General features: G+C 26.9%; 2 protein-coding genes across 2 annotated transcripts in view; one reads left to right on the top strand and one right to left on the bottom strand.

Annotated features, from left to right (window-relative positions):
* Positions 1-9,263, bottom strand: part of LOC100203675 (metal transporter CNNM4) — a 30,947-nt gene extending 21,684 nt beyond the window's left edge. The window contains exon 1 of the mRNA XM_065793238.1: positions 7,901-9,263. Within this exon, the coding sequence (XP_065649310.1) occupies positions 7,901-8,242 (342 nt within the window). The 5' untranslated portion in view covers positions 8,243-9,263. The remainder of the gene's footprint in view (positions 1-7,900) is intronic.
* A 1,991-nt stretch (positions 9,264-11,254) lies between these two features.
* Positions 11,255-12,409, top strand: LOC136077735 (uncharacterized). The gene is made up of 5 exons (XM_065791933.1): positions 11,255-11,523; positions 11,603-11,760; positions 11,933-11,983; positions 12,076-12,165; positions 12,247-12,409. The coding sequence occupies exons 1-5, from the start codon at positions 11,492-11,494 to the stop codon at positions 12,285-12,287; spliced, it is 372 nt and encodes a 123-aa protein (XP_065648005.1). The 5' UTR covers positions 11,255-11,491; the 3' UTR covers positions 12,288-12,409.
* The last annotated feature ends 22 nt before the right edge of the window (positions 12,410-12,431 follow it).

Genomic DNA, 12,431 nt, shown 5'->3' with positions numbered 1-12,431 from the left:
GTGATCTAATTTGGTATTCATACTATATTGATTGCACTGGATAAACTATACTTCTGTGAGTTATATGGCTTTTTGTGTTTAAAGCTTAAAGTTTATAAGATGAGTTTAAAACTTATTTTATAAATTACTGCAAGTATGATACTGCAGTGATATAACAAAATAATCAAAAGTTTGCTTGATCAGAAAATTTAAGAGTTTCTTACTTATATTCTTTATCTCTATAAATCGGATTTTCAAATGATGCCCTTTCTCTTTTAGACAAGGTACAAAAATGCATTGTAAACATAACTGAACCTGCTCTTGCAGCCGACCTTCAACCATTTTCACATAGTCGTAATGTGTCTTCTCTTTCTATTTTCTATAAATACTATAATGGGCGCTCCTCGAAAGAGCTAGTGTCTCTTGTGCCATCTACTAAAATTTATCCTTGTGTTACTTATCATTCAATTACATCTCATTCTTTTACCGTGACTGTTCTTAAGTGTTCCAAAAATTCTTATTTGCCTAGTTCTTTCCCTCTAACATTAGTTTACTGGAACTTGCTCCCTTCTTGTTTTCCTGACTCATGTAATCTGTTATCTTTTAAGCCACCTGTTAATTGTTAGCTTTTTAAACTTCATATTTTCTCTTCCAGTAACTTCCAACTCAATAGTGGTTGCTTACAGCCTTGTTGGAAGTGAAAATGTTTTTTTTTTTTAAATAATTTCTGTTGATTTTACAAGGTATTTTTTAAAGAAGCTGTTCTGATTAAGGAATTAAAATATTTTAATTGTGCCTTTACAAAAACCGAATTTATTTGTAATAACAGTGCAATCAATTGTGTCAAACTATGGTTAAAAGTATTATAAGGTTGTCTGTTTGTATCAATCAAATCATACATTTTTTTAAAGATTATCAATCCAGGCTGTCAAGCAACAACTTTATAAAAAAAAAAGGAAAAAAAAAGAGACTATTTTGAGGGGGAAAATAGCAAAAAATGAAAAAAAAAATCACAAATTTCATTGAAAAAATGAATAGTTCAATAACTATTTTTAAAAACAAAATCATCAAAAATGTCTAAAATAATATAAAATAAATTAACAGAACAGAAAAATACCAAATAACTTGCAACACCAAATAAGGTTCAAAATAATTGAACAAGCAAACTTTTACAGCAACTCTTTTTTACAATACTGCTTTGATTTCTTGAAACAATTAAACTATTCATTTCACTCTTTCATTTTAAACCAATATTTACTCTTATCTTGTTTTGTTCATTATGCTGGAGCATTTTCAAGATTTTTTTTGGCACTGTTCACTATTTCATGGGCAATTTTTATACCTATCATGTCTTCTTTATTGATGGCACTTTGCATAGACTTGGTTCATCCAGCATTGTCTGAGCAAGTTGAAACTCTAAATCTGCATTTATCTCATCATTTTCAAGATTTTTTTCCCTTTGATCTAGGTTTTTTTTTTTTTTTTTTTTTCACGCATTTCTTTGTGCTGGTTTTCTTTGTCAATAAGTTCTTGTTTATGAATATCATTTATTATTAAGTGTTTAAGCGACATTTCTTGTAGTACGTAAATTTATAATAAGTTATAAAACATCAAAAACATCATCATACTAATTTTTCTTTTTTATGATATTTCGGTCTAATTTGTATAGACCACCATCAGCGTAAAATACTAATTTTAAAACCATTACAATATAATATTTTAAAAATCATAGAGAGCCATTACAAACATCAATAAAAACTTTATGGCATAAACTTACTTTATTTACTTTAGATTTTATGGTGTTATAAAAGCTCAAAGGCTAGAAAAAAATTATCCAATGAGACCAGTAATTTTACCATTGGCACTCCTCCGTACCGTACCTCAGAATACCTTGTTAAAATTATTCAGCCTACCCTATACAAAAACAAAACACGCTTGTTGAATTCTACATCATTTGTTAACAAAGCAAAATCCTGGTGTGTCAGTCCAGATGAAATTCAAGTATCATATGATCTAATAGCTTTGTATACATCAATACCCATCGATAAAGCCATACCTGTGATAATTGATTATCTTAACGATGATATAACTGATCTTAAAACAAGAACTAAATTAACACTTACTGACATCAACCAATTAATAGAACTATGTCTCAGTCAATGCTATTTTTTGTATAAAAATGAAATTAGAACTATACCTAACTTAGGTCCAACTGGATTATCATTGATGGTTGTTATTGCAGAGGCATTCTTACAAAAATTGGAAACAAGAGCTCCACATATTGCGGAAATCAACAATTTTTCACCAAAATCTTATAGAAGGTATGTTGATGATAGCCATGCAAGGTTTGAATCAGTTGAAAAGCATAGCAAATTTTTTATTTTATTAAATCAACAAGACTCCAATATTCAGAACACGTCAAGGTTTTTTAGATATAAAAATAACACAAATATTTACCATTATGATTTCAAAGTCTGCCATTAAGAAGCAATAACAAACATACAAATAAAACCTGACTCAAATCAATACAAATAAAACCCGAATCAACCCTGCGATTATTACTGGAGTTTTTAAAGGTTTAATATCACAAGCCACCAAAATCTCCTCCGAAAAATACATTAACAACAAGATTTAGTTTATAATAGATATGTTTGTTAAAAACAGTCATAAGAGATCAAATCTAGAAACAATTGCTGCAAATTACCTTTCAAGTAAAAGCAATCCTAACAATAAAGTTGCAAAAAAACTAGAAAATAATGTTGCGATAATAAAGCTAAATTGGCAACCAACACTTGGACCAAAACTACGAAAAGCACTAAAAACATATAATGTCAAAGTTATTTTTACAGCACTACCTAATTTAAAAACAATTCTTTGTAACAACAAATCTAGTTTAATGCCAAACAGCAACGCTGGGCTAAACAAGCTTATGTGTTTATGTGGGGGAATTTATATTGGGGAAACAAATAAGATAATTTTGCAAAGAAGCATAGAACACCAAACTAATAACATGAATGGCAATTGGCATGTTTCTGGAGTAATTGAGCATTGCAAAGAATGCCATGGGATATTCGACAGGCTGCACCCAAAAACATTATAAATAACAACTATCATGAAAGGAAAATACCCGGTACTGCTTAACAGGGATAACGGGGTAAAAGTTGCTTCAAATAGTTGGAGACCACTATTTAAGAAAACCGTAAAAAAACAAAACAATTTTTATTGAAGCTTTTTGTCTACTCATAGTAGACAAAAAGCTTCAATAAAATAAACTTAATAAATGCCGACCTAAAAGTGTTTGAGATCGACAAAAAACTGCTGACCTCAAACCCTTTTATGGTTTCTATGTTTTATGGTAAACCCTTTATATTAATTTTTTTTGCCGAGCTCTAACAGTTTGAGATCGGCAATTCAAATAATTACCGACCTTGCTTTTCCTAATTCCGAGGTTTGACCTTAACTCAATCCAAATACTTTTAAAAAATTTCAATTGAAAAAATTCAAAAAAAAAATGAAAAATGACAAAAACTTACAAAAAAATGAAAAAAAAAATTAATAAAAAAGACCCAGAAAAAAATGACAACTTGACAGCCTGTCCATCAAGTTAAAAAACATTTTCTTTTAACCTAAGATGAAAAATATTTTTTTAACCTACTTTGCCACCACTTTAAATCAAGTATCTTAATAAATATGTAAGGATATTGTATGCCAGCATGCAACCCTCGGAATTAGGAAAAATGAGGTCGGCAATATTATGCCGACCTCAATCATTTAGAGGTCAGCATCAGGTCGGCAAAAATTATTTGATACAAAGGTCTTACCATAAAACATAGGGACGAGGTCAGCAATTTTTTGCCGACCTCAAAAACTTTCAGGTCGGAAGTTAGGTCGGCATCGCTGAATGCCAACCCTAATTCTAAGGGTTGCAGCATGAAAATAAATAGCAAACATGTTTAAATCTCTCTCTATATATATATAGATTTAAACATGTTTCTATTTATTTTCATGCTGTTTGCTATTTATTTTCATCTCCATATTATATACCAGTATTTAATAAACTTATAGCATATATTTAATAAAAAATATTTTCCTAGCCCCAGCTATCAACTCCTGCTAAATCTTATAACTTATCCAAGCCTTGGAAAAGAGCCGGGTTTTTTTATAAACCCGGAGAAGAGCTATTTCAGAGTTGTTCAATTCTTGATCTCGAAATGTCTGTACTTGTCCTCGAAAGACATCCGGAACACTGGTCACTTACTATTGCAATTGTATGTATACTCTGCATCTATTGCTTAGGTATATTCAATGTGCTTACCCCTGAAAAATCAGTTGATAAAAGTACAAAAAAAAACAGGTTTTTGTTATACTTTTAATATTGTTACTCCCATACGAGGTAAGCTTCATATAGTGTACCTGGAAAGCTTTTGATATGTCATGACCAATGTCCTTTTTTCAAAAGCTTTTGATATGCCCGGAGCAATAGCTCTTGCCTTGTTGCATCAATCTAATTTATGATAGAACCTTTCAGTTACAGCAGTTTGCAAGCCAGTTATAGAACAAGAAGATCGAAACCCATACTGATTGTCAGAGAGGGTCCAGAGGGTTCTCCAGAGTTTTTCAAAATTGGAACCACAGATGCCATTTTCCAGCAGACAGGAAAAAAAATTCAGCCAAGCACTAATTAAATAGCTTAGAGGGAACGAAGAGAGTTCTGGAGACTATTTTTGTAAGACTATGACAGAAAATGACTTTAGTAATAGAAGCAATGATTTATATTGAGTGAGTGATTTGGATACCTAATAATGGGTTAACTTGTTTAACTGGAATTGCAGGAAGAGTATGGCCATTAGGTTTATGGAATGGAAGCCATAATTTGGGATGAGTCCAAAAGTCTATAGTGCCTAACTCCTGAGATAAGATAAAAGATTTAGTAAACTGTGAATAATGGAGATTAGCATCAGACAGTCCTTTTTAAATTGATTTCCGAAAATAATAAAAAGGTCAGAGTCAGAGAGTTGTTCTTGTGAAAAAGATGAAAAAATTAATGACAATTAAATATAGAAGCTGCACAAGAAAGTGAAAACCATGAAGTATAATGAGGCTTAAATCGAAATCAACAAGAAGGAATAAAAGCCTCTATACCTGCTTGAGTCAAGGAGAGTATGTATGAGGCATTTATCAAAGAGAGACAAAAGACATCAGTTCAAGGACTATTATGAAGAAAATCACAAAAAGAATTCCAGTCAGCTTTAGCAGGCTTTATTATGAAACTTTGCTGCATAAGGAAAGAGCATAAATGTAACTTTATTTAACATAAATATGAAAATTGTTAAAAGTTAATTTACGCCAGTTGCATATTTTAAAGTACTGCATTGTAATTAAATTTAACTTGAAATCACATTTAAAAATATTTTAAGTCTTAATATTCTTAAATTAAAAAGTATTGTCATAAAAAAAATTATCCATGAATTCTAAAGATGATTTTAACCAAACAAAAGATTTCTGATACATTACACTTTTCAAAAGTGTTTAAAGTGATTCTGTTTTTATTTGCAATGTTATCCATTTGATAGTTTTATTTTTTTTTAAATAGAATTTTAAAAGTTTAATATTAAATTTGTTGAATACCATATTAAACTTATGACCCTTTATAAAGAAAATGAAAAAGCTATAAGGAAATACAAATAACTATCATTGACCTGAAGAGTATCGGGCTTTATTGTAAACACATTACCTTAGTCTTCTAATTTAACAAAAACAAACAGGTGTCTTATGCTTCTTGGTTAATGTGGCATGCATCAAATTTGTCTTGTCCAGCGGGTAAAAAGTTACTAATTACTTTTGAGCAATGTAACAGTTCCTCATTGTTGAAGAAACATCAATAAAAGAATTAAAATGCATGGAAGAAATGTTTAGATAAAAAAAAAAACTATTATACTAAATATTTTTTTTAAGTTGTTCGTTTACACTTGTTATTACTAGTTTTATTTATTAACATGTATCTACAATTTCATAAAATTTAGATTACAGTTTTTATTAGTTGTTTAAAAATAAAAAAAAATGACATTTTCTTTTTTTTACTTTGGCTGTAACAAAATCTTCTCCTACTACTCATAAACTAGTTAATAATTTCTAATTGACGTTCATTTTATGATCAATCTAAAAAATTAATGATAATGGAAAAACTTATAAAAAAAAGCAATATCAAAACTAAAAAAATCATCTTTTCATAAATTTGTTATATATTTAAAGTTTACTAAAAAAAATATCTAAAATAATTTTGCCTACAGGCTTAATAATGGTTTATCCAAAAATGCATTTATATAAAGTTATAAGCATTAACCACTTTTGTGTATTAGCACTTTTGAATCGGTATGAAAAAAATTAATTCATTTGAAACTATAAAAAGATTAATGTAAAATGAATATAAAAAAAGTAACTTAAACTAAATTTGATAAAAATCCTTGTTTCTATTCATCTTGATGTGAAAATTAGTATTTTAATTTAACTCTAAGAATATGTTTTCTTAATATTACAAAAATGTTTAGTTTGTTTTAAAGTTGATTCCAATCCATTATGGTCTAGTTTGCATCCTTTACAAAGTATTAACCATAAAATAATAAAGTATAGGTTTCTTCACTTATTGCATCTCTACAAGAATTTCTTGCAGAAAGCTATTTACAATGTGTAAAGAAAGGCATTTACTAAATATTGCTAGCAGCTTTTATTAAGTTAGCTGTGTATAAGTAAGCAAGTTTTGGTTTTGATTATATCAGGTAGTTTGTTAATTTGCTGAGCATTATAAGATTCTTGTGCATTATAAGTTTTTTTTTTTAATAAACTGACCTTAAAGTTTTTAAATGCTGAGAACTAAGAAATTATGTATAAATGTTAAAAAGGTTTCCCATTCCATTAGATTTCTTTTTTTTAATCTATATAGAATTTTTCATACAAATTTGATGTGTTTTGGTACTTAGGAAATCTTACCTTCAAAAACTACTTTTGAAAAAAACATGTCCACAGCAAGTCTTTTTATTAATAATGGTCTTAAGACATGAATAATATAAAAGAAAAGCCATATTAAACATATTACTTTCTATATATGGTTGGAAAGAAGTTGAGTCAAAGTAATTGATGCAAAAACCTCAAGGTTCTAGCTTTACTATAAAAAAAGATATAAGAGAGTAAAGTTCATAAAAATTACGTGTTTTTTTCAAATGTCGAATTTTTTTTTGACATTTAAAAATACACGTAATTTAGCAAAATAAAAAAACTAACTCTCAAGTTAAACATTATTTGACTTTATTGATTTTTATTAAAATATAAAAGTCCATCAGTTATGCTTAAGAAGAAATCAATTCAAAGAATTTACTAAACAACTATAAATAAATTACTAAATCTTTTAACTAGACTCAATAATACTGATGCTCAAACGACAGCCACAATAAACAACAGTTAAATGTAAAACTTAAGTGTAGTACAGTTTAAAACCATTTATAATTTAAAGTTATTTTTAATACATGGGTCAAATTATAACTCTTTAAGCACTTTTAACCCTAACCACCCCCTCCCCTCCTTTTGCTTTAATTAAGGTTGTTCTTCAAACATTACAATTTGACACTATCTAAATGCTTTAATTTTTGAAAAATAAGTAAAATTCATGGCTTTCAATTTTCTAAATTAACAATTGAACACCGTTTTAAAATATTTAAATATATATATAATAATTTGCACCCATTAAGAAAAAAATAAAAAATAAAATAAAAAAACGTTAAAAATGAGTAATAAACCAAATTTTATAATTAAATAAAGATACAGTATTACACTTTCGAAAAAAAGCTTAGAGTAGTTTATACAACAAAACTGTATAAGAATTGAAAGAAAAGACTAAATAATAGTTAATGGTAACAGCTTAACTCACCGCAAAATTTTCAGTAAATATAGCAGTTTTCCCATCTTTTGAGAATATAGGAATGCTGGTAGTCTCACGATCATCGTCACAGTTTTTGTTTTTCTCTTTTGTTACAAACGAAAATGACAAATAAAAATAATTTTTCAAATTAGAACCAAATAGTATTAACTTCAGAGATGTTTTAGGATCTACATGAATAACACCTTCTTCAACATGAGCATATTCTGATGATTCATAAAGCGCTATGCTATTGATATCATATAACTCGGCAAAAATATAGTTATAAAATGAAAAATAAAACAAAATTGATAGCACATTATACCGTTTTTTAAATAAAAACAAAGCGACCATTTCTATTTTCGATCGCGTCTGTTGTGTACTGCTAGAAATAACAAATTTAAAATGACGGAAAACAAAAATCTTTATGGTACTGAAAAACGCGCATATTTACTTGACACAAGGAGGTCTACGGAAGCTTTTCTCGTCAACATTTTTGTTATATTTTAAATTAAATTAAACTGAACTTTTTTAAATGTCCATTCATAATTTTAAAAAACTTTTGAGTTTTGTATTTAGTTTGCAATTTGATAGTATCAAGAACTATTTGAAAAATGAAAATATTTGTACGGGTAAAAAAAAGATGTCAAACAAATTAAATCAACAAAGAAAATTTTTAAAAATTTCAATATTAAGCGAAAATTGTTACGTTGAGAAAAGTTGCAAATATTTTTCTATCAGAAATTTTGCTTTCACTTATTTTTAACTATAACTTATTTCGAATTTTAATTAACCAAAGTTTAAAAACTCATTTAATATTTAACCTCAAAATTAAATATTATTATAAGTCATATTATATTTAAACAAGTCATTAAATTTTAAAAACTTGTTTTAAATTTTAATCGCTTGCGTTCACATTAATGTATTATTCAATATTTGTTATACATCATAGTTCGTAAATGCCATACACAAAATATGTCCTATATAAGGAATTTTCAAAAAGTTAAAAATGATTTCGAAAAAACTCTTATTACCTCTGCCTCGCTCTGTTTAGTAATGAAGTAAAAATAAAAAAATAAAATCCAAATAACTTCATTTTAAAATTTATTGATTTATGATTCTTATCTTTAAGCAGGCCTACGTCTTTGCGATAAAAACGTATATCATTAGAAATTTAAACTCCAGATCTTTGGCATCATCTATAAAGATAGAATTGAAAAACCTGATAATTTTATTAGATTTTCTAAGTAAAATAAAAATGATAATATTATTACATTTTTTTTTATTTTAGCACTATATTTTTTGCAAATTAAAATGATTATTCTCAATTTGCAATACACAGTATAGCCTTCCACTTTTAAAACTTAATATTTTCTTTGGAAAAAGCTTTTGCATAACGATAATAAAGCTGCATGTACGTCAAAGTCTTGGTGATTTTTTTTATACGATTTTCCTTATAAAAATAAAAGTTAAATTAATGGAACATGTATCCTCCGGAATTTCATAGCCAATTTTCCTAACAAAATTGTTTTCAATAAAATTCTAAATATTTTCTGTGATTTAAAATGGTTTAAAATAATTAACATTGATTTGAATAAAAATATTTTTTTGTTATCCATTTTAGGAATTTAATAGAAACACCGTTCCTTTAAATTTCTAAAATCGATCACAAAAAAGTACTTTTATTTAAATCGATGTTCATTATTTTAATTAGTTATGATTCAGTATTTCCCAAAAATGAAAATTTAGTCAGTTTTTACAAAAAAACAAAATAATAATAATTGGATATATTAAAAGTTGACTTCATTGAATATTGACGCTCCTATATTATTGAAGCTTTCGTTTTCTTGTCTATTCTTTTTTTACTTTTTTTACATAGCTTTAAAACTTCATTTTTTTCTATTACTTAAGCCATCTTTGTTTTATTTGTAAATGCGGTAAATTTTAATAAAAAAATATAAAATAATAAAAATACTGTATGCGTTACTTTAGAGTTAAGTTCACGTTTGCTAACCATCTATTTATTTCAACATTCAGCCAGGTCATATTTTAAAAATGCTGAGAGTATTTAGCAAAAAATATTCCAAATATGTTTTGCCTTGTCTTAATTTTGCGTTAAGCTTAATTAGTTTATTTAAAACTTACCTCTATTTTTGTATAGGTAATGACTGAAAACGTTTGAAAACAGATATATCTTAATAAATTTAAAATTGCGTTCACGAAAAACTTTTTAATAAAATCTATAAAAACAGAAGGTCTTAAATTTATCGGGGAAAAGTGGGGCAAGATTGCGAATAAGGCAAGCTAGATTTTCATATAAATCAACAAAAAAACTTAAAAATGGGTGAAAACGAATCTGTATTTACATCTTGTATTTTAAAACACTAATTAATTTTTTTTAATCTTATTTAGAATATATCTTTAAAATCTATATTTTTACTTTTAAACAAATTTATTTACGATATATAATTGATATAAAGTTAAATATGTAAAAAAAGAAAATATATATTTTTGTAAAAAAAAAATTAAAAAACAATTAACTTTGAAGACATCACGATTTCTGTTATGTAGGTACTTTTCAAAATCAGTTCTGATTTTGAAAAATATCTTCATAACCGAAGTTGTTATGTTTTCCAAATAAATTGTTTTCGAAAAAAAAGTGACAAATGTTGTATTTTTTATATTTTTTTTAGTTGTATTATTATTATTATTTTTTAATTTGTTACAAAAATGCATAAATTTATTTTACATAATTACATTTATTTCCCAGTGGGAAAAAAGGTATCTTTAGACAAATAAAAGACGTCTTTTTTATGACTTGTTATGTCTTTTTATAATTAGCCTAAATAAAGATGTGGAAAAGGCGTCTTTTAAAAAGACGTCTTTAAAAAAAGGTCGAAAAGACGTCAATCGGTTGAACGTCCTTCTCAAGACGTAGAAAATACATCTTTTATATCGATGATCTTTAAAAATGAAATTAGAATTTTTTTTTTTTTAATGTCAAATTAAGCAACACTCATTAGGACTTTCTTTCTTTAGAGAAGGGGTGGGAAAATTCACTAACGTTTCCCACAGGGGAACAACTTAAGTTGTTAATAAGCAAATTATAATTCGCTTATTTAATTTATAAACAAATTATTATTTGCTTATTAACAACTTAACTTATTAATAAGCAAATCATAATTTGCTTAAGAAAATTGACAATAATTATGGCCGTTATAATTATGAGTTTTAACCCTTAATATCGTAATTACGAGGTCGTAGTTACGAGCTCATCTTTGTTACGTTCTCATTGGCCCGTTTTTTGTCAACAAGAATTTTTTATAAAAATTTTTTTAAGAGAAACCTTTTTGCATTGGAAATTTAACCCTTGTGTACACAACCAAATTTACTAACATTGTTAGACAACCAGGGTACCGGGTTGCCCAACTTTTTTTTTCAGGCTTTAAAATGTAAATTCAATGCAAACTATAATTTAAATTATTTTTTTATTTTTTATTGTTATACATTGTTTTATTTAAAATAGTTTTTCAATTATTATTCAAGTTAAAGTGCTGGAATAATATAATATTAAGATAACAATAGAAAATTAACAACTGAGTTATGGAGGAATTATCAATAGCAGAATTTGAAAGGTAAAATAAATTTAATTCTAGTGTATTATTTTATTGAAGAATCACAATATTGAATAATAAAACTATAATTTTATTACAGATTATGTGATGTAGAAAAGAAGGCCTATTTGGTTGCATTGATAGGATCCAACAGTGATATTTCTAGCAATAACTCTGATGGCGAGGATGGTGATTGGGTGCCTAACAATATGTTAGAGCTTGAGGTTTCTGATAATGATGATAATGCTTATATTTCAGGTTAGTTTTAATAAAGTCAGACCAAATTATATATATATATATATATATATATATATATATATATATATATATATATATATATATATATATATATATATATATATATATATATATATATATATATATATATATATATATATATATATATATATGCTTATTTATTTATTTGCAGATCCTCAAGAAATTCCAATGCAAAAAGAATTAGATATATCTGCAGAAGAAGGTGCTTAACTTACTGCATTTTGCAAATCTTAATCACTGAATTAACTAGTATAAATATTTCCATTTTTTACTTTTTAAACTCATTATTTTCAGACAAAGAAAATGAAGAAGAAATAGAAGCATCCCAAGGTGAAAATAGTGACAATGAGAGAAATGATAAAAGTGCAGTTGAAGCACAAAAAGGTAGTTAATAAAAGTGATATACAAAAAGTCATTATTTTTTTATTTTATGTTTATGAAATAAATGTTTCTTCTTAATTTTAGCAGAATCACAGAGTACTTACATAGCTAAAGGAATTGTATGAAATAAAATCCCTTCTCAACAAAATAAAACCCCATTCCGAAACATAGTGCGTCAGCGAAGTGGTCCTAGTAAGAGCACCGAAACACTCTCGATTAGTGACATTTTCTTAAAGGTATTTACTGTGGTAAATATCTTTAAGAAAAGC

This window comes from Hydra vulgaris, chromosome 03 (assembly GCF_038396675.1).
Source record: "Hydra vulgaris chromosome 03, alternate assembly HydraT2T_AEP".
Taxonomy (NCBI): domain Eukaryota; kingdom Metazoa; phylum Cnidaria; class Hydrozoa; order Anthoathecata; family Hydridae; genus Hydra; species Hydra vulgaris.
Note: the sequence above shows the minus strand (reverse complement) of the source record. Positions and strands in the feature narration are given on the sequence as shown.